This window comes from Schistocerca cancellata, chromosome 2, assembly GCF_023864275.1.
Source record: "Schistocerca cancellata isolate TAMUIC-IGC-003103 chromosome 2, iqSchCanc2.1, whole genome shotgun sequence".
Taxonomy (NCBI): Eukaryota; Metazoa; Arthropoda; class Insecta; order Orthoptera; family Acrididae; genus Schistocerca; species Schistocerca cancellata.
Window position 1 is genome coordinate 678915641 of NC_064627.1, and position 24235 is coordinate 678939875.

At 38.8% G+C, this 24235-nt stretch overlaps 1 protein-coding gene across 1 annotated transcript in view; it reads right to left on the bottom strand.

Annotated features, from left to right (window-relative positions):
- LOC126157479 (arrestin domain-containing protein 3-like) overlaps positions 1-24235 on the bottom strand; it is an 84822-nt gene that overhangs the window by 17490 nt on the left and 43097 nt on the right. Inside the window, exon 4 of the mRNA XM_049916377.1 lies at positions 4922-5104. Within this exon, the coding sequence (XP_049772334.1) occupies positions 4922-5104 (183 nt within the window). The remainder of the gene's footprint in view (positions 1-4921; positions 5105-24235) is intronic.

Consider the following 24235-nt stretch of genomic DNA (forward strand, 5'->3'; position numbering starts at 1 on the left):
AATCCTTTTAATGAAACAGCTGAGATAATTTTAACCTACACTAGATTCGAGATTATACACAGTATTGTTTATCACTATAACAAAAAAGTTAATGTTAGAGGAGGATGATTCATTACATTGTCCTATTCCTGTCACTGAAAGATCAAGTGAAAGCAGAAACAAGCAGATTTCAATCTCTAGGGGTGTGCAACTTGTTACTGCTAGTGAATGGCTATCTCCAATGGCTGAAGTTAAGAAACTATTGGGGAAACTTTTCCTCTGAGCTGACATTCGTATTACTGTCTACATACAGTTGATTGTGGATACATATCCTCTCCCACATCAAGAGGAACTGTTGGCAAAAACGTTGGATGACTAGTCATTTTCTAAAACTGATTTATCTAATGCATATCTGCAGGTTCCCATAAATGAAGAGTCTTGGTAAATTCTGGTTTTAAGTACACCTTTTGGTCTCGATCAATATTTGTGCCTTCCTTTTGGTGTGGCTAGGGCCCCTGCTATTTTCGAATGGTTTTTAGAGCAACTGACTATGTGTTAATTAACTTGATGATGTTGTCACAGGCTCCACCATGACCAATCACTTGAAAAATTTGTAGACTTTGTTTTCTGTCTTACAGTCTGGCTTACAGCATAACCTGATGAAATCTCAGTTGTTTCAGCCTTCTATTGTTTATTTGGGATTCAAGGTCTTGTGGGATTGGGTTTGGCCTCTGCCAGACCAAATCTCCGCTATTACGTTTATGCCACGAAGGAGCCGCAGGCCTTCCTAGAGAAGACAGGCTACTACCATAAATTCCTGCCTGGGGCAGCTACATTGGTCCACCAGTTGCACACCTTGTTACACAAGAATGTACTTTTTTGCTGGAGCCCAGATTGCAAACATGCTTTGCTGAAATCCAAACTCCTTGTTTAGCTACTTCTCTATGTTCCAGCACATTGTTTTGGCAACTGGCACCTACCGTACGGTTTCTGCATGGTCCTAGCACACCAACATGCTCCAACATGCTGACAGCTTTGAGCAACCTGTTGCTTTTGCCTCCAGATCTCTCACTCTGCCCCAGAAGCAGTACTCTAAAAAAAAAAAAAAAAAAAAAAGGCTCTTGCCATATTCAATGCACTCCAGAAATTTCATGTTTCTTCATATGGCTCCAAGTTTCACCTTATAACTGACCGTAAACACTTGGTTTCCTTGTTTAAACCTCACACTTCCTTGCTTAACAAAGCAGAACAACACCTGCAATGCTGGGCACTGTTCTTGTATTTATACAATAACAAATCCATTTTTGACCTATTCTAAACATGCCAATGTGAACGCCTTGTCCCACCTTCCTGTGGGTCCTAATCCCAAGTTTGATGATGAAGAACTGCTTTTGCTTCACCCTTGATATTGAAATGTAGAATGCAGTCAAGGGAGTTTCAGTTATAAACTCACGCATACCAGCTGCCATTTAACCAATCCGATTCTCCAGCAGGTGGTTCAGTTTGTTCAACAAGGCTCGCCAGATAAACTGCCAGAACAGGCTTCAGGCCCCTGACAACAACTTTCCTTACAGCATCGCCTCTCTGCATTTGACAGTGGTTTGCTGTTGTTCACGGAACACCTCTCTCCCAGAGTAGTCATTCCCATCACGTTATTGCATGAGGTTCTACGACTCCTCCACCAGGGCCATTGGGGAGTTTTGCACACTAAACTATTAGCAAGGAGACATGTTTCTTGGCCAGAGACTGATGGAGAAATTGTACATTTTGTCATGGCTTGTGAGCTGTGTACTTGACAACATGCAGCTCCCACAGCACCTCTGTCCCCTGGCCTGCTCCATGCCAGCCATGGGAATGCTTTCATGTAGATGTTGCAGGTTCCTTCTTGAATTCCTATTGGCTCTTGGTTGTGGGTGTATTGTCCCCTTTTCCTTACATTCTTGAGTGTACATTGATGTTGGCTTAAGTCACAATTCATACACATTTTAGAGTTTTTTTCTATCAAGTGGTTGCCTTGTACTTTAGTTTCTGATAACAGGTCCCAATTCACTTTTCACATCTTCCAATTGACAGCATTTGTCATGTTATAGCTCTGCCATTTGAACCTCAATCAAATGGTAAAGCAGAATGACTACTGCTTACATTCAAGCCCCAAACAAAAAACTTTGTAGTTAATTCTTCACCAGACAACACCCTCCTCCTTTTTCTGGGAACCTATTGCTTCACACCTATGGGGGAATGGAGCCTGACTGAGTTAAGTTACTTCAGGGTCGGCAGCGACACACACTCCTCCATCTCTTGCAACCTGTACTATAAGTGCCATGGTTGGGCTCACCAGCCACTTCATGCTGTGATCGCTGGTGTGAGTACAAGGGTTTGATCACCAACCCAAGTGGATACCAGCCCCTGTTGCCTGAAGCTGGGGCGCCATCTTTGTGATGTCCATATGGCCAATGGGTTGGTGGTATGCCACTTTGATCAGTGCGCTCCAACTCACTGATGAAATCTACCAATTCGCAGATGCGGCTCGTGTCACCACCGCCCACCCCACCACCCTCCACCCCGACCCTGTCATCACCTGCTGTGAAGGCACCCCTGTCCCATGGTTGTCTCCTCCATGTGTGGTGCCCTGGGGTTCCAGCTTCCTAGCACTGAGTGCTGGTCTGTCTCTGGCCTCAGATGCATTACCAAAGCCTGCTGTACCGGTCAGGCTGCCTCCACCAGCCCCCTTACCATCACTGCCTCAGTCACTGTTACCAGTGGGTCCAGATCCATCTACTCTGCACTGGGACCTGTCTGCTGATGACAACACAGAGATGGTGATGGCACCCTTCTCTCTGGTGCTGTTATCGGTTGCCAAACGTGCCCACTGCCCTCAGGTGTGTGTGCATCTCTTTGTGTTCTGGTCCTACGTTCTGATGCTGACCAGCACGTCGTCCCAGCCCCACCATCATCAGCAGCTGCTGCCACTCTGGATCTGATGGATGCCTCTCTCACCAGGCCACCAGTATCTCCTCTGTTGCCAAGGCAGGTGTTCTGTATTCTGCTACTGAGTGCGCTGAGGGTAGTGTCACTGTGAGGGTGTACTTCGATCAACCACCAACTGTACCAGCATGGACCAGCCACTAGAGGCCACCTGTAGGAAGCGTGCACATGGTACAGTGTCTGCCATGGTGTCTCACAGTGACTCGCAGCTAAATACATGTGGAGCAATGGTAATTCACTCTCACTATGTTCTTTTAGTTTCTCCCACTCTGTTGTTCTGTGTATCACTTATGTCATTTGTCTTGTTACATGTGGAGTCAAAAGAGGCTTACTTCTGTTTTTGTTCAGAGGTTTATGAATAAAGTCTTGTTTGTGTTACTTGGATCGATTTTGTATATTACTTGGTCAATACACTCGATAATGGGTAAAGCAGGTGGTAGACTTTGATTCATAGTTACAATTCTGGGAAAATGCAATCAGTCTACAAAAGAGAGTACTTACAAAACCATTGTGTGACCCATCCTAGAATATTGCTCAAGTATGTGAGATCCATATGAAATAGGACCAATGGGGTATACAGCTTGCTTAGAAAGAAGGCAGCAACAATAATCTCAGGTTTGTTTGATTCATCAAAGAACATCACGGAAATGCTGAGTAGTCTCAATTGGCAGATGCTTGAAGATAGGTGTCAGCTACCCTAGTACGTGACATGTTTTAAGAACCAGTATTAACTGAGGAATCTGGGAATATCGTGTAGCCTGTTTGTATATCGCTCCCATAGGGATTGCAGAGTCAAGATCCAACTAATTACAGTGCACACGGAGAAATGTAAGCCGTCATTCTTCTCATATTCTGGAATTGAACTGAATCAAAAGGAACTCTAATATGTTGTACAATAGGAAGTACCCCATGCTACACTTGACAATGATCTAAATAGTATGTATGAAGACACTAATCAGTTTCACACCACTATCAATTTTTTTATTACTTCTAATTTCCTTTGCAGAGAAACTACTATATATTGTCTTTTTAACACTGTGACATTCTCAGATACAGCATTTTAGGGATCACATTTGACCACTGGAACAGTGATGCCAAGTGGCTCTTACTACAGTAGAAAGAGAGCAGCAAGTAGTATTGTTAAGGCAACAAAAGTGAGTATTTTCTTTGAAATTATGAGTAATTTAGGGTTTGTATGTAAAATGGAAATGGAATGACAATGATAATGGATCCTAAAGGTTTACAAATACAGACAAAATCAAGTTGACTAAGAGGCTGACAGTTGCCCATCTTCTATAAAACATATATAATAAAAATAACCAAAAGATAATAAATATCAATTTTCGAGAAATTATGAACAATGTTTACAGGATATACACATGAAAGAGGAACAGTAAATAATGGAATAGACAAGTTACTCATTTGGAATCTGGAGTTTAGAGAAACAAGTTAGAAGCAACAGGTATATATTGAAATCAAATGGCAGTAACAGAAGTCATCAGAATTCTTAGCACATTCACATTCCTTGCTCCTATTTACATAAATTTACAGCAAAAAGACTGCCAATTCTGAAATATAAATTTGTCTACATTATTTTGTTGCACTTTTCACTCAACTTCCATGTAATTTCAGCTTGTGTTGTTCCTGTTTATTAGTACAGAAATCATTGTAATGGGATATTTTCAATGTTATTGTAAGTTTCTATGTTCCTTTACTTACTCTGAAGGAAAAATTTTGAACTAAAAAAATCCTGAGGAAATGTAGAGGATCTTTCTACACACAACAAATTTACATTTATTGATGATCGACACCCTTGTCACATAATTTTAAATATGCTAGATTTCTTTCATTCTTTGATTATTTTACAAAAAATTGTGAGCAATATTCTTCCACTCACATTAAATTTTTTTCAAGACTGAAATTAGTTTATTGGAAACAAACTGTTACTGTACAATACCTTCTTCAGGGAGCATGTAACAGCACTTATTGTTTCCTCAGTTGCATTATCAACCTCTACAGTAATAGGTATCTCTTGACCAGAGACAAATCCTGTAGCTGGAATGTTAGCAACTAATGTCAAAGGGCCAGAACGGCAACAGCAGCAGCACAGAGTTTTCTCGGTGACTTGCAATACAGGTTCCTGTAACAATAAGGTAAAGATAGCAGTATTGTGAGAAAAAATAAAAGACATCACATATGCTAATTGATTTGTATAATAGCTATTGTTCTACAAAATTTAACAGTGTACAAAAGCATGCAAGAAAAGTTTTGCTCCATGTTAGCAGGCCACAGATTGCTTTCACAAAAAGTTAAACTGTACTCCATAGACTATAATGTTTTAGGCGGAGAACTGATCATTTCAGTAAGTATTCCAGGCAGGTATTGAATAGTGCATTACCTCTTACTGTGGATCAGGTTCTTCACCAGTATTTTCCACACTCTGTTTTCAGCACACAAAACTCATATTTCGAATAACAAACTTGACAACACTATCTGTGTGACTTATACCAACACAATTTCATAATATTCAGCTTATATTCTAGCAATTAGCAATGAAAAGATTGTTAATGAGTCATGATTACAACCATATTTGCAATATGCAAATTTTCAAAACAAATAGACTGCGAAGCAGTTTAAATATGAATAACATTCACTTTTGTTTCATAATTATTATATTTGTAGAGGACTGGAAGGCCATGTGAAGTGATATAGGATATTAATGAAACTTGAAAATTTGCTTATTTACAAAAAGTAATTACCTCGAGAAATTATAACTAATGAGGAAGCTTACAAGAATCATTAGCTGAAATACACTTTACACCTTGCCAATCCTGCTGAGCAGAATCGTTATTCAAAATGTGAAATAATTAAATTGCATGAACTGCAATTTGTATCAGGGAGGGAGATGTACTAGGGTAATCCATGCAGCTGTGGTAGCTGCAATGTGACGCAGCACTTAGCTCATCCACCTAGTAAGCAGGAGCCCATGTTTGAATCCTGGGGCTAGCGCAAATTTTAATTTATTGCTTCAGCCTAGATCATTGTCCTAATTATATTGTAGCATGTAACAGAATTTCAAAACATTACTGTGTTACTGTTATCTGTGTTGCTAAATGCAAGAACTATAAATTGTATTTCCACAATTAATGATGATTACACACATGTAGAATTAGTTCATTAAAATCACCAATATTTGTTTAAGTTTTGTCATACACATTGTCTGATATGTATCACCTACATAAATAGGTTAAAATGTAATTGCTTATTTGATTTTTGAGTAAATCCATCAAGAAGGTTTCTGTATGTCAAAGAAAGCAGATGTTCTTTTGTAGTGCTCACCTCTGTCAAGTATTATGCAGTTGGGGCACTTATTGTAAAATGTTTTATTACACTGAGTTAGACCGACTCTACTGGTGTACTAAATGGAACTCTTCAACTGAATTATACAGCCAGTGTTTTATTTATAACAACATTGAATCCATTATCACAAAATTGCATACAAGAGATTCTCGAGCATACAACTATGCAGTTTCAGCCCTGGCAAAAACATCATAAACTAAGGTAAGTAATTTTGAAGTACTTAGTTTTCTCACAAAGTCAGAGTTTGTGGTGCTGACCCAGTGTAATGCGGATGTGGCACTGATTCCAGATGAGATTTCCAAGAGCCCTTTTTACCAGTGCCATGCTGCAGGATTCAGTTGTGCCCTATATAATGCATTGAATTGTCTATTGTAGAGTATTTTAGGAAGTTTTCATGTGAACCAGAGCAATATTAAATGTTATCAGAACTGATGGTAACTTTGAAAGCAGGTTGCATAAGTGGAAGCCTGAATTCTGGACTTCTGTTTATATGTGGCACTAGATAAGAACATTCCTACAATTCATTTACATTTGAATTTTGTGTTGTGCTATGTGAAAGTGTGGAAGATACTGCTAACAGCTTTACACATTTATGTCATACTTTTTCTGCTAATGATGTTAGTCAAATATTTCAACATGACTAATAGACCACTGAAAAAAAAAAAAGAAAAAAAAAAAACCAACCGGAGGCTGTATGCGAGACAGAATTAGTTTAATCAACCATAGAAATGGTAGCATTAGACTAATCAGGGCTAGATCATGTGGCTCTGGAACAGTGGTTGCCAACATGGGGGAAATACCTCCAAGAGGTAAACTGTAACTTTTTAAGGGGTGAAATCAGAAGGGTTCAGTTGTGTGTAAGTCACAAAACTGAATTATTTTTAAATGATTATTGCTACTATTAAGTTTTCATAAGACTGTAATACTGATTACATTTATTACCAATAATTACATTTCCTTTTTCAGATGCTAATGATAACAGTGACATTATGTGGTGGAGGATACAGCTTGTGAAATGAATGTATGAACATCTTCCTGGAATAGTCCACAAACTACACACATACTTTGTAGTTTTACCATGCCTCTAAGACAGTAAAACTGTGACATATACATCACATATGCTGAAATACCTCATGAAAATGCCTTGTCCAAGTTGTAGGTAGTTCCCTCAGTAGATGAAAAATTATTTTATTATTAACAGCTGTGGCATCACCTGGAAGCCTGTCTAATGTATGACATGATTTATTCAACCGATATGAAGGTAATGCAGAATAAGAAAGTAATATCTGTAATATTATAAGTCATTTTGTCAAGTCTGATAATATCTTGTGACAAATATTGTACATATTTTCCATTAAAATATACTGTATTTCAATAAGTTCCAAGTATGTCGAAGTACAGCTACAGAAAACAACTGTCATGAAATGAAGGTAAACAAGCAGCAGGGTAACAATGTAAACAAAGGGTTACCAAAAACTGTTAGTATAGTGTTGCTTTCTGACAGCCACGGCAGAGGAATAGCAGAAATTCTTCGTTATCCACAAGACCTCAATGCTACAAGTGTGGTGAAACCTGGAGCAGGATTACAGGAAATACAGAAGGACCATAAAAACAGTAATTGTGTGTTGCAAAACCAGTGTACCACAATAGTAGACAATGCAAATGATGTACATAGAAATAAACTGAAAGTAGCAACAAGAGTTTTAAGAGAGATACTCTGTACATTTGGGGATCAGAAAATAATTGTGCTGGGCACACCATATAGGCATTACCTTACTGGATTGTTGTGTGTAAACAAGGAGATCCTCAAAGCAAACAGGGCCTACAAAAAGGTATGTCAATCCACTTTTAAATGCTGTTTTTCTCACCCTAAATGACCTGGAAAGAAAGCACTTTACGAGACACAGAATGCATCTAAATAAGTGGGTCAAATCTTTAATCTGCCAGAGGATCAAAATATTTGTGGCAAGTGTTTTCTCCATAAGTGATAAATATGAGAGAATTGCACTGCCAACAGCAAAAGAGGAGTGCAAAGTATCTTGCACAAGCAAGGCTATCAATGACATGGAGATCCCTGCCTGCCTAATGAATCCAGCTGTAGTAGTGCTTAACTTAGAGAAGGATCAGATATGGAAGTAAGTGTCAACAGGAAAGCATTTGTAACAATACCAGCAACAGTAGCAATAAAAGACCTAGGACCAATGTCTACACAGGCAAAGGAAATGGTCACAACATGTACATCTACACAACCAACAACAACAGCAATAGATGACTCAGCAGAAACTCCACCAGAAGAACAGGAAAGAACAGCAAGTGAAATGCACAGTGTAGCAAGCAGGAGGAAAACACTGCCTCCAACCATCAGAAAGATTTTTAACATCAAGCACAAAGAGGAGGAGGCAACCACGATAAGTACAACTAAATGTTTAACAGTACTTCACCAGAATATAAATCCATAAAAAGCAATCTTCAGCAAATAGAAGTAAATCTACAAACATTATACAGTTAAGTTGTGTGTCTTACAGAACACTGGTGCAAAGGGATTGAAATCTCATATTTAGCCTTAGCCTCATATGAAGTTGCTTGTTTCTACAGTAGACTCTCCATGAAAGGTGGGGGTTTGTGTATTTATGAGAAGAAAGGTATTTCATTTAAACAAAGAAATGACCTTACCGTATTAAGTGTTGGTAAACAATTTGAACTCTCAGCTACTGAAGTAACAAAACACAACATGTCAAAAAATTAATGGTAATTTGTGTGTACCAACTGAGAGCTGATGTGGATATTTTTTTCTCAAAACTAAATCAGACACTAGCTAAGGTATCTTGCTCAAAAACAAGCATAATCGTCTGTGGGGATCTCACTATCAATAAAATGAAGTCATATGATGTCAGTCATGCCTATTTAAATGTTTTCTACAGTTATGGCATGACTTCATTTGTAAGCTGTCCCACTAGAATAACTAAACAATCTTCTACATTGATAGACCGTGTAGCAACAGACATAGACAGGAAAAAACGCTACATACATGTTCAAGATCTAGGCTTATTAGATCATTTGTGTCAGACATTAAAAGTAAATTTTTGTGTAGAAAAGCCTGCTAAATTAAAAGTATACAAAAGGCTCTTCTTAAAGTCAAACCTGCATGAATTTTCATCCCAGATACAATGTGAATGGTGGGAGGAAGTCCATGCGGAAATGAATGTGAACAAAATGTATAAGTGTTTCATGTCCATTTTTAAACTAAAATTTGAGGAAGCATTCCCCAAAACTTTGCGTACCATTGCAACTTCTGAGAAAAATATATGGATAACCAGAAGTATCAAAAAATCCTCTTAAATTCTTAGGTATCTTGCTTCAATCAAAAATAGAGAGACTGACCCAGCCTTTTTGCAATTTTATAAAAACTACAAGAGAATCTATAGAAAGTTACTACTAGATGCTAAAAAACTAACAAACCATAAAATACTATTGGAGGTAGAAAACAAAAGCAAAGCAGCCTGGAATATTATCAAGTGGGAAACAGCACACAGGGCAAAAACTTTTGAATTCACAAATTTAGAACAAACATAGACAAATGAACCTCCCAAAAGAAATAGTTAACTCTGTAAATGTGTACTTCAACAGCATTGCTAAGAAATGACAACAGAACTTTCCTGACATGTATGTCTTACTCAACAAGAACCATCCACCAAGCTCAATGGCACTCTAACCGGCAACTGAGAAAAAGGTTGCACAAGTTATACATCAATTAAAAAATACAAAATCAACTGGACTAGGTGAAATACCAGCTTGAGTCCTTCAAGAATGTGCAAATTCCATAAAAGCTCCATTAACAAAAGTAATCAATGAATCATTCAAATCTGGCTGTTTTCCCAAGAACCTAAAACAAGCAAAAGTAATACCCATACTTAAAAATGGTGATGCAGAAAATGTAGAAAACTACAGACCAACCTCCTTACTGTCCACCGTTTCCAAAATTATTGAAAAAGTAATGAAAAATGGATTAACACAGTATCTAAATCAGTTTAACCTTCTTTGCAAAGAACAACATGGTTTCAGACCCAAAAGAGGTACAAAATCAGCTATTGCACAGCTTACAAAGGTCATTCTTGAGGCACTGGAATTTTCTTGGTCTTATCAAAGGCATTTGATACAGTGGACCACATAATTTTATTACATAAATTAGAGTTACTAGGAACAGGAGGTGTTCTTAACAAGTGGCTTCAATCATACCTAGGAAACCGGATGCAGCATTTTAAGATTTCATATACTTCAGAAGTATTTCTAGTAAGACTTATCAAATCCAAAAAATATTTATATAGGTGTCCCACAAGGTAGTATATTAGTTCCAATTCTTTTTCTTATTTACATTAATGATTTTCCACAGAGTATCAGATGTGGGGAAAAGATACTGTTTTCTGATGACAGCAACATAGTGCTTAGAGCCAAACCTCCATACACAGTTGACAGAAAAGGCTAATGAAGCCCTCAAAGATGTTCTCATGTGGTCACTGAAAAATAAAGTAACTTTAAACGTAAATAAAACTAATCGTATATAATTCCGGTTGAATAAAAGACACAATAATGATAAATTAACAATTAATGATGATGTAATAGAATGTTTAATGGATACCAAATTTTTGGGGTTGAAGGTAGATTGGCAGTTAAAATGGACAGAACGTGCAAAAGATTTAACAAAGAGACTATCCACAGCATGTTATGCTCTACAAATACTTGCACCAGTGTGCAATATTTCATGCCTCAAAATAACATGTTTTGGATACATACACTCAATTCTCAGTTATGGAATCATGTTTTGGTGAACAAGTGATGGGAATATTCAGTCTGTCTTCAAGGTACAGAAAAGAGCTGTATGGATAATGACAAATAGCAACAATATGGCCCATTAGATTGATTTATTCAAAAAACTAGAAATTCTGAATGTCCCATGTGAATCATTTTTCCATACTGTAATGTAAGTAAGGAAAGCTATTCATCTACATGCTATAAACAACTCAATACATGACCATGAAACTAGATCCAGCTACTACTTATACCTAAACAGGAGAAACAAGTCCAAAACACAGAACAGTAGGCTATACAATGGCCTAAAACTGTACAACAGACTGCCACAGTAAATACTAGGTATAAAGGAACTTCATATCTTTAGCCAAAAGCTAAAGACTTATTTATTAAGCATAAGTTGTGACAAGGTAAATGAATATTTAGAATAATTGTAGATAGCTATTTAGTACACACAAATACAACATAGGCCTCTATAGAGTGACAGCACATGGCATAATTATAAATATTGTAAGAAATGACCTCTAAAAATTGTCAGAATTGAATTGGAAACATTGTAAGAACCTATGTATGTTTTAATTCATAAGATACAATTGATGATGTCCATACAATTTGTATTGTTATATGGATGAATAAACATATCAGTCAATCAATCAATGAAACCATGAAACTTCAAGTGTAATTTATATACACAAGAGCCATGTTTGTTCTGAAGGTATTTTATGTTTCCTTTCAAAAATACCTCTCCTTCCATGTAAAATTTATTTAAAGACAATAATAATAATATTGCTGTCAGTTACCCATCTGGCTTCGATTGTTTTGGTGGCGCTGGGCCTGCTATTAAGTGTACTGAAAATATTTCAGTATATATATATATATATATATATATATATATATATATATATATATATATATATATATATATATATATATATATATATATATGACTATAATAGAGGGAAACGTTCCACGTGGGAAAAATATATTTAAAAAGAAAGATGATGAGACTTACCAAACAAAAGCGCTGGCAGGTCGATAGACACACAGACAAACACAAACATACACACAAAATCTAGCTTTCGCAACCAATGGTTGCCTCGTCAGGAAAGAGGGAAGGAGAGGGAAAGACAAAAGGATTTGGGTTTTAAGGGAGAGGGTAAGGAGTCATTCCAATCCCGGGAGCGGAAAGACTTACCTTAGGGGGAAAAAAGGAGGGAAAAAAGGACAGGTATACACTCGCACACACACACATATCCATCCTCATATACACAGACACAAGCAGACATTTGTAAAGGCAAAGAGTTTGGGCAGAGATGTCAGTCGGGGCGGATGTACAAAGGCAAAGATGATGTTGAAAGACAGGTGAGGTACGAGCGGCGGCAAATTGAAATTAGAAATTAGCGGAGATTGAGGCCTGGCGGATAGCGAGAAGAGAGGATATGCTGAAGGGCAAGTTCCCATCTCCGGAGTTCTGACAGGTTGGTGTTAGTGGGAAGTATCCAGATAACCCGGACGGTGTAACACTGTGCCAAGATGTGCTGGCCGTGCACCAAGGCATGTTTAGCCACAGGGTGATCCTCATTACCAACAAACACTGTCTGCCTGTGTCCATTCATGCGAATGGACAGACACAAGCATGAATGGACACAGGCAGACAGTGTTTGTTGGTAATGAGGATCACCCTGTGGCTAAACATGCCTTGGTGCACGGCCAGCACATCTTGGCACAGTGTTACACCGTCCGGGTTATCTGGATACTTCCCACTAACACCAACCTGTCAGAACTCCGGAGATGGGAACTTGCCCTTCAGCATATCCTCTCTTCTCGCTATCCGCCAGGCCTCAATCTCCGCTAATTTCTAATTTCAATTTGCCGCCGCTCGTACCTCACCTGTCTTTCAACATCATCTTTGCCTTTGTACATCCGCCCCGACTGACATCTCTGCCCAAACTCTTTGCCTTTACAAATGTCTGCTTGTGTCTGTGTATATGAGGATGGATATGTGTGTGTGTGCGAGTGTATACCTGTCCTTTTTTCCCTCCTTTTTTCCCCCTAAGGTAAGTCTTTCCGCTCCCGGGATTGGAATGACTCCTTACCCTCTCCCTTAAAACCCAAATCCTTTTGTCTTTCCCTCTCCTTCCCTCTTTCCTGACGAGGCAACCATTGGTTGCGAAAGCTAGATTTTGTGTGTATGTTTGTGTTTGTCTGTGTGTCTATCGACCTGCCAGCGCTTTTGTTTGGTAAGTCTCATCATCTTTCTTTTTAAATATATATATATATATAAACAAAGATAATGTGACTTACCAAATGAAAGTGCTGGCAGGTCAACAGACACACAAACGAACACAAACATACACACAAAATTCAAGCTTTCGCAACAAACTGTTGCCTCATCAGGAAAGAGGGAAGGAGAGGGAAAGACGAAAGGATGTGGGTTTTAAGGGAGAGGGTAAGGAGTCATTCCAGTCCCGGGAGCGGAAAGACTTACCTTAGGGGGAAAAAGGGACGGGTATACACTTGCACACACACACATATCCATCCACACATATAAAGACACAAGCAGACATATTTAAAGACAAAGAGTTTGGGCAGAGATGTCAGTCGAGGCAGAAGTGCAGAGGCAAAGATGTTGTTGAATGACAGGTGAGGTATGAGTGGCGGCAACTTGAAATTAGCGGAGATTGAGGCCTGGTGGATAACGGGAAGAGAGGATATATTGGAGAGCAAGTTCCCATCTCCGGAGTTCAGATAGGTTGGTGTTGGTGGGAAGTATCCAGATAACCCGGATGGTGTAACGCTGCGCCAAGATGTGCTGGCCGTGCACCAAGGCATGTTTAGCCACAGGGTGATCCTCATTACCAACAAACACTGTCTGCCTGTGTCCATTCATGCGAATGGACAATTTGTTGCTGGTAATTCCCACACAGAATGCATCACAGTGTAGGCAGGTCAGTTGGTAGATCACGTGTGTGCTTTCACACGTGGCTCTGCCTTTGATTGTGTACACCTTCCGGGTTACAGGACTGGAGTAGGTGGTGGTGGGAGGGTGCATGGGACAGGTTTTACACCGGGGGCAGTTACAAGGGTAGGAGCCAGAGGGTAGGGAAGGTGGTTTGGGGATTTCATAGGGATGAACTAAGAGGTTACGAAGGTTAGGTGGACGGCGGAAAGACACTCTTGGTGGAGTGGGGAGGATTTCATGAAGGATGGATCTCATTTCAGGGCAGGATTTGAGGAAGTTGTATCCCTGCTGGAGAGCCACATTCAGAATATGATCCAGTCCCGGAAAGTATCCTGTCACAAGTGGGGCACTTTTGTGGTTCTTCTGTGGGAGGTTCTCGGTTTGAGAGGATGAGGAAGTGGCTCTGGTTATTTGCTTCTGTACCAGGTCGGGAGGGTAGTTGCGGGATGCAAAAGCTGTTTTCAGGTTGTTGGTGTAATGCTTCAGGGATTCCGGACTGGAGCAGATTCGTTTGCCACGAAGACCTAGGCTGTAGGGAAGGGACCGTTTTATGTGGAATGGATGGCAGCTGTCGTAATGGAGGTACTGTTGCTTGTTGGTGGGTTTGATGTGGACGGACGTGTGAAGCTGGCCATTGGACAGGTGAAGGTCAACATCAAGGAAAGTGGCATGGGATTTGGAGTAGGACCAGGTGAATCTAATATATATATATATTTGCTAGCATCACTAGAAAAGGAAAATAATTCTAAGTGCTTTAATGATATTTTACAGTCAGTTTTCAATATTAAAGTTAGTTAATATTTTTTATTATGAAACTTATTCAGAGATTTAACACCACAAGACTAACATGACACTTCACCCCTGCTATAAGATATTTTCAGTTAATTCAAAGGATTAAAAGTTAACTCAATTCTTATAGAGATAATTGCAAAGAAATTCTTTGCAATTATCTTAATAATACACAGGTGTTTGTACCATTCTTTCTTTCTGTGTAACATTAGATTAATTTGCTGGGAAAAGAAATCATTTCATGCTCTATATTATCGCTGGGTTAGTTGCTGGTTGCATTACATTGTCATTCATTGAAACAAAGTGTAACATTTCCATTAATAATAAATAACTTTTTGCCTGCATATTGAGATTAAGTACACTACATATATTGAAGATGCATTTACTCATGCTCAAAATATACGTGGCATTCCCAAAAACAATATTCAGAATTTAAACTGCTATGTCGCATTATCATCACGGTAGGTTACACTGATGCCTGTGTGCATATTTCAAACCACATGTAGCAATCTACACTGACTTATATGGAATAACTAAATTAATTCAACATCACAACAATTACTCAGAGAGGTTGTAATGGTAATCAGCAGCACAAAACACAGTAACTATACAACAGCTGCCACAGTAGTATCCTGTAGGATACACAGTATTATTATTATTATCATTATTGTTAGTGGCAGAGATCAGACACAAAGAACTGGCAGTCTGAAGTCTTCCAAGTTCTGTTAGATCATAAGCAAGAAGTCCAGAAATCAAGTGATTTTTAAACCATAAGTATATTGCACACATTTTAACTTGGTTGATTTTAAATGGGGATGCAGGGTGCGAGTGAAACAAGTGCCATTAGAGATGGAAGTGGTGCAGAGAAAGCATGTTTTGTAGCAAGTGTTTACCCTCAGTATGAGTAGTTGGTTTCCTTTCCTGTGAAGGAGCTGTACATAGTGCTCGTGCTACATTGAGAACTGCTTCATCACACAATAAAAAATGCTGTCAGAAACAAGCAGTACAAATTGTCTCATTAGTTACTGGTATAATAAACACCTACATAAACTAAACATCATTTATCCTTGTTCATTTTAAAAATGAAAACGTTCAAAGAAAAATCTTTTTCATCATAAAGTTTAGTTAGGTACTAATGTTGATGATGGATGGGAGAGTGTTAGTAGTTGCTAATATTTGGTCTCAGAAAGTTTGACAAACACTGGTCTAGAACAAGCAGCCCTGGATCAGAGTGAAAGCAGTACTTTACCAGATTTTCAAAGTGTATTAGAACAGGTGCTCAAAAACATTAACATGATTTCAGAAACAAATAGCAGAATTTCTGAAGAAACTAACCAGGTGGGTAATAAACATTCAAAAGAGCTGTGGGAAATAGAAAACAAGATTTCATATTTAGAGAAAGAAGTGTAGAGTCAGACAAGAGGATTTTAGGTGAACCTAGTAATATCAATGTCAAGGTTTCAGAAACAAAAAAGGAACTAAGTGCTCAAATACAATACAGAATTTCAGAAACAAATACGTAAATTTTAACAATGACACGTGAAACAGTCAAGAAACTGAGCAATCAGATTGATGAAGTCAGAAGTGAACCAGGTGGCCAAGTAATGGCTACATGTGAGAAAGTAGAAAAGTTCAGCAAAAGAGTGGATAAGGTAGACAACAAGATGACTCACACGCTAAGCAAAAATGTGAAATTGAAACTGTCAATAGCCAAACTATTGTTCATCTTAATACTTTAAATGATAAAACAGTAAAAGTAGAAAAAGTTGTAACTGATAATGAAGAGTCAACTTTGAAGCAAAATGTTGTTACATTAGAGAAGATAAACTTCTTTTTGAAGAATGCTAATAATAACATTAACTTTCAATAATTGGTTATGGCAGACAATATTACCAGCTTCAGATATTGATAGACAGGTTTTTACATATTTCTTAAAACAGCAATAAAAGTACTCTTTCCCATGAACTAGTAATTGCATAAAAGACTAGAAAACTGATGCATTGGCATCAAGATTAAAATAACTATATATACAGTTTGATTTAATCAAATCTGACATGTTGATGTATCAGTCTTTTAGTCTGTTAGGTAGCTACCAAATCATGAGAAAGAGTACTCTTACTGCTGTTTTAAGAAATATCCAATAAGATGTCTGCTGAGATCTGAAGAGGGTAACACTGACTGCCATAAATGGTTATCAAGAACAAAGATTATTATTAGCAGTCTTGGTAAAGAAGTTTATGTTCTCTAATCTATTAGCACAGATTGCCAGTTGCAGCTCAAAATGTGTAAACTAAATAAAAATTTATTAATTGTTCAAAACTAAGTGCAGTAATTGCTCAGAAAGATTCTTTAATGCTGGGTACTATACGTAGTCTAATATGAGAAGTTTCCCTAGGGATCAGAAGTTCCAGCCCATGGAGTTTATGCAATACTGCAAAGATAATTTACTTTCTGAAAAACTAAATGATTTAAAAATTGAATTTGTAAAAAGATTCTTTAATGGAGAAGCATTATCTCAGTTGAAGGACTCAACAGCCAAAATCTGACGTTTAATGAGTCTGAGTATTCTTTGAAATTAGTTTTGATCCAAATGAGAGGAGATTAGAATCAAGGGTCAATTTTTAAATGGGCCACACCACAGAAAACAGAGGGCAGAGGCATGAAACAGTTTTTCAAAGCTCACTTGAAAGATACTTTATTTCATCCAGCAGTTTGATGAGTTGAAACAGATAAAAGCATTAAAGAGGAAGCTGCCAGAAAGAATGCAGTGGGGGACCATATATGGACCTGATGACACTACAGCTATGTCTACATATACATCTACAGCTGTACTGTGCCAATCACCAAGAGATGCATGGCAGAGAGTATCTTCCATTGTACCAGTTATTAAGGTTTCTTCCTGCTCCATTCACATATGGAGTGTAGGAAGAATGATGGCTTGAATGTCTCTATGCTTGTAGTAATTATATTAATATTATCTTCCCTATCCCTAGGCAAATGATACATAGGGGCTTGTAGTATATTCCTAGAGTCATCATTTAAAGCCAGTTCTTAAAACTGTGTTAACAGACATTGTTGGGATAGTTTACATCTACCTTTAAGGGTCTTCCAGTTCATTTCTTTCAGTATCTCGGCAACACTCTCCCATGGATTAAACAAACCTGTGACCATTTGTGCTGTGCTCCTCTGTATGTATTCAATATCCCTGTTAGTCCTCTCTGGTAAAGATTCCATACACTTGAGTAATATTCTAAAACCAGTCACACGAGTGATTTTTTTTTTTGCACTTATCCAGTATTCTACCAATAAACCAAATTCTTCAACCTGCTTTACCCATGACTGAACCTATGTGATCATTCGATTTCATATCCCTACAAAGTGTTACACACAGCTGTTTGTGTGAGTCAGTCGATTCCAACAGTGACTCATTGATATTATAATCATAGGAAACTATACTGTATTTTTTCATTTTGTGAAGTGCAAAAGTTTACATTTCTAAAAATTTAAAGCAAGTTGCCAATCTCTGTACCACTTTGCAATCTTATCAAGATCTGACTGAATATTTATGCAGCTTCTTGCAAGCAGTAATTCATTACAGGTAACTACATCGTAATCATAAACCTGGTTTTACTACTAATATTGTTTGCAAGGTCGTTAATACAAAATATGAACAGCAAGGGTCCAAACACACTTCCCTGGGGCACACCCCGAGTTAATTCGGCATTTGACAATGACTGTCCATGCAAGACAGCTTGCATCCTCCCTACCAAAAGTCCTCAAGCCAGTCACAAACTTTGCTTGATGCCCCATATGATCATACTTTTAACAATAAGCATAGGTGTGGTACTAAGTCAAATGCTTTTCAGAACTTGTGAAATACAGCATCTACCTGTCTGCCTTGACCCAAGATTTCAGTATGTCATGTGAGAAAAATGCAAGATGGATTTCACATGATCAGTTTTCAGAATCCATCCCAGCTGGCATTGAGGAGGTCATTCTGTTCAAGATACCTCTTTATAATATGTTCTAAGATTCCTACAACAAATCAGTGTCAAGGATATTGGACAGTAGTTTTGCGGATCATTTCTACTACCCTTCAGCCAGCTGACCTGCGCCTTCTTCCAACAACTGGGCATGATTTTTTGTTCAAGGGATCTCTGATAGATTATACACTCCTGGAAATGGAAAAAAGAACACATTGACACCGGTGTGTCAGACCCACCATACTTGCTCCGGACACTGCGAGAGGGCTGTACAAGCAATGATCACACGCACGGCACAGCGGACACACCAGGAACCGCGGTGTTGGCCGTCGAATGGTGCTAGCTGCGCAGCATTTGTGCACCGCCGCCGTCAGTGTCAGCCAGTTTGCCATGGCATGCGGAGCTCCATCGCAGTCTTTAACACTGGTAGCATGCCGCGACAGCGTGGACGTGAACCGTATGTGAAGTTGACGGACTTTGAGCGAGGGCATATAGTGGGCATGCGGGAGGCCGGGTGGACGTACCGCCGAATTGCTCAACATGTGGGGCGTGAGGTCTCCACAGTACATCGATGTTGTCGCCAGTGGTCGGCGGAAGGTGCACGTGCCCGTCGACCTGGGACCAGACCGCAGCGACGCACGGATGCACGCCAAGACCGTAGGATCCTACGCAGTGCTGTAGGGGACCGCACCGCCACTTCCCAGCAAATTAGGGACACTGTTGCTCCTGGGGTATCGGCGAGGACCATTCGCAACCGTCTCCATGAAGCTGGGCTACGGTCCCGCACACCGTTAGGCCGTCTTCCGCTCACACCCCAACATCATGCAGCCCGCCTCCAGTGGTGTCGCGACAGGCGTGAATGGAGGGACGAATGGAGACGTGTCGTCTTCAGCGATGAGAGTCGCTTCTGCCTTGGTGCCAATGATGGTCGTATGCGTGTTTGGCGCCGTGCAGGTGAGCGCCACAATCAGGACTGCATACGACCGAGGCACACAGGGCCAACACCCGGCATCATGGTGTGGGGAGCGATCTCCTACACTGGCCGTACACCACTGGTGATCATCGAGGAGACACTGAATAGTGCACGGTACATCCAAACCGTCATCGAACCCATCGTTCTACCATTCCTAGACCGGCAAGGGAACTTGCTGTTCCAACAGGACAATGCACGTCCGCATGTATCCCGTGCCACCCAACGTGCTCTAGAAGGTGTAAGTCAACTACCCTGGCCAGCAAGATCTCCGGATCTGTCCCCCATTGAGCATGTTTGGGACTGGATGAAGCGTCGTCTCACGCGGTCTGCATGTCCAGCACGAACGCTGGTCCAACTGAGGCGCCAGGTGGAAATGGCATGGCAAGCCATTCCACAGGACTACATCCAGCATCTCTACGATCGTCTCCATGAGAGAATAGCAGCCTGCATTGCTGCGAAAGGTGGATATACACTGTACTAGTGCCGACATTGTGCATGCTCTGTTGCCTGTGTCTATGTGCCTGTGGTTCTGTCAGTGTGATCATGTGATGTATCTGACCCCAGGAATGTGTCAATAAAGTTTCCCCTTCCTGGGACAATGAATTCACGGTGTTCTTATTTCAATTTCCAGGAGTGTAGTTAGAAGAGGGGTTAACACAGCCATAAATTTAGTATAGAATCTGACAGAGATTCCATCAAGCACTGGAGATTTGTTCAGTTTTAAAAATTTCGGCTGTTTATCAACACCACTGACACTAATACTTACTTAATTCACAGAGGCCAGTTGCTAGGACATTTTTGAATATGCTAAGATCATTAGACCTCTACTGTACAAATAACTGTGCCACATGTAAGAATGCCTGCATAGACAATGTTGTTGTGAATTTCCATAGGGAAGATTTTACAGTCAGACTTGCAGGAAGTCGACTTGCACATCGTAAGCCACTACTCCTTACACTCTGTAAGAGGCGGCCAGTTATAACTGAAGAACCTAAAGTAGTAATGGTATGAGGACAAAAGGAAGAAAACATGTTTGTTGATAGATTAGGAAGTGCAGATTGGGACTTTATATATAATTGTCAATCTGGAGAAAGGAAAGCTGAAATTACCTTTGATAACTTCTTTAAAAAGTACACAGATTTATGGTATTCTTGTGCATCAGTAAAAAAAATTAGATATCCAAGTGAAATGAAAAAGAAAAGTTAGAATTGGTTTACAGAAGAGCTAGCAGAAGACATGCATATGCTGTACCAGATGCATAGGCAAGCCGCTAACCAAGGAGCAGAACAGAGTGTGAACATTTGTAGGTCATATCTGAAATGCAAAAAATACTACAGAACTAAACTCCTTCTGGCAAAAAAAAAAAAAAAAAAAAAAAAAAAAAAAAAAAAAAAAAAAAAAAAAAAACAAGCAGTGGAAAACTGTATAGAAAGGGTTCCCAACAAATGCAAGGCAGCATGGCAAATAATAAAACAAGAGAATACACCAAAACGCACAGAAACAGCTCTGCTTGAACCTTAGGAATTAATCAGTACTTTTTAAACTCATTTAAACAAATAAGTAACAGTATTAAAGCAAGACATTCATCTGCAATGGACCTTGTTGAAACACCACTGCCTGTTAACCTGGTATTTCAATGGAGGGCTGTTACACCTGCTGATGTTTTAGCTGTATCCAAATTTTCAAGTTCTAAACATATGGACTGTTATTGGTTATCAAATAACGTAATTAAAAAGACAATACACTCAATTGCCAAACCATTAGCTTTTATTTTTAATACATATGTAGAATTTGGAGTTTTTCCAGATGCACTTAAGGTATCAAAAGCTGTCCCAGTTTTTAAAAAAGGGGACAAACATCTTCCCCAAAGCTACAGAACAGTCTGCATTGTTCCAATATTCTCAAAGATATTTGAAGCACTGATACATACACAAATAAGCAGCTTCTTTGAAAAACACAATATCCTATGTAGCAATCAGTTTGATTTTTGCAAAGGGAAAAACACAACAGGAGCCATCTTGGAAATCACTGACCAAACCTTAACAGCTTTTGAAAACAGTAACATGGTATCACTGGTATTTTGTGACCTAAGCAAAGCTTTCGATTGCATTCCTGTTGACGTACTACTGGGGAAACTAGAGTTTTATGGGGTGAGAGGGAGCACTTTAGCTACGATAAATTCTTATTTAAGTATCCGAAAACAATTCGTTTCAGTCAGAAATGTAAATTCTTGCGTAATGGAAATCAGCACAGGTGTACCACAAGGGTCTATCCTTGGACCCTTCTTCTTCATTGTAGCTATTAATGATTTACCTAAAAACATAGCCCACCCTGTCGTGTGTTATGCTGACAATACAACACTACTTACCACACATGAGAACATTTCAGATCTGAATAAACTAATAAAAGAAACACTTGATAAGGCCCTGGACTGGTTTGCACCCAATAAGCTCCTGTGCAAAACTTTATTGGGAGGAACATGTCAATTACGTATGTGAAAAAATATCTCAGGTGGCATACCTTACCTTGAAACTAAGGGAGGTAGTGAGCTTGGAGTACCTTAGGGTGACATACTTTGGGCAATTCCAGTCACATATTTCATATGGTCTGGTTATATGGGGGTACTCCCCTCACATCAAGAATATCTTGAAATTACAAAAAAAAGTCTTACACATAATATGTAAAAGAGGTAATAGGGAGCACTGTCGCCCTCTTTTTTCCAGACTCAGAATACACACAATTATAAATTTATACATCTATGTGTCTGTATTCTATATTAAAAATAATATTTCAGAATTTATTGCCAGAGGGGAAATACATGAACACAATACCAGCACTAAGGGTAATTTAGATGTACCGTGCCACAGATTAGCAAGAACAGGAAATTCCCACAAAGTAAACCCACTCAAAATGTTCAATAAACTGCCAATTCATGTTCAATCTATGGATATAATTTTTTTTTAAAATAAGTAGTACAGCTGGCTGTCAGATCATCCATTCTATGACATTAAAGAATTCTTTGAGATGCCTGAGGAGGATATTAGCATTTAAAAGTTGTCTGCAGTTAAAGATATTATTGTGTGCTGCGGTTAATTGTGTGTAATTACATAGTGTATACAATAAACAATACAATACTATATTATATCAGATTATAGTATAGCTTACTGCATTAACTTTTAGAAGCTATCCTGGTGTAATCTGGTACACTGCCATGCTTGAAACGTATTCCATAATGTACTGACACTTGTTTATGTACTAGTACATCCTGTATGATGAAGCCAATATCATTGTAAAATGATCTATGGTGAATAAAATTCTTGATTCTTTTCAGTGATCTGAGGCTTAAATTGGGTAATTCCCCTGAGGTTTCCTTTGTAAAGGAACATTTGAAAACAAAGTATTTCAGTTTTTACTTTGCTACCTTCAATTTCTGTTCCTGTCTCAGTCACTAGGGACTGGACACCAACTTTGGTGCCATTAACAACCTTCACATATGACAAGAACTTCTTTGAGTTCTGAGAAAGACCAGTTGATATTACTCTGCTACAATAATTATTGAAGGCCTCAGTCATGGCTCTCTAGACAGCCAAATGTGTTTCATTCAGCATCTCTCTATCTATAGCCCTACACTTTGTTTTACACCTATTATGCAGTAATCCCTGTTTCTATAGAAGTTTATTTATAGCAACTGTATACCATGGAGGTTCTCTTCCAGTATCAACCGTTCTACTGGGTACAATGCATGGTCAATTATTCTTTTAAACTTGAGCCAGAGTGCTGAAAGTTTCTGTTTCCTCATTGAGATATGACGTAACTGATTTTTTATCTAGTTTACTGAACATACATCTTTCTGATTCGTTTAGTTGTGATTTGTATTTTGGGAATCATTCTTGCCATACAGTGTCATGGTAACTGATACCAGTTTTGATGTGGGCATTCTCAAAGAGTCTATTGCTATTAATGCAACACAAAAACCTGTCATAAAAACTACTTCCTAAAACACTGTGATGTTTATTATAGTCATTTGCAAACTTGGAAACAGAGTTACTTTACATTAACGCAGATAATATAGAGGGCTACTACTCTTTCAGGGAAAACTAAATGTGACGCAATATGTCACTTAGAAAATCTGCAACAGCAGATAAATCACAAACACCAATTTGCTTCAAATTGATCGTGAATGCAAGGACAATGACAGCTTCTGAAAATGCTCAAAAATGCACACAGTCCACAATTTGAGAACTTATGATGATTTTTATGCTGGGGCCACTGACAAGATGAGTGTTTAATTTAGAATTTTGATGAAAATGATGACAGTATTTCGAATAAATAAAACTACCATTGACAATGAAGTTTGGAGGGGAATTTTCAAGAAACACTTAGAAATCCAGTGTTTTA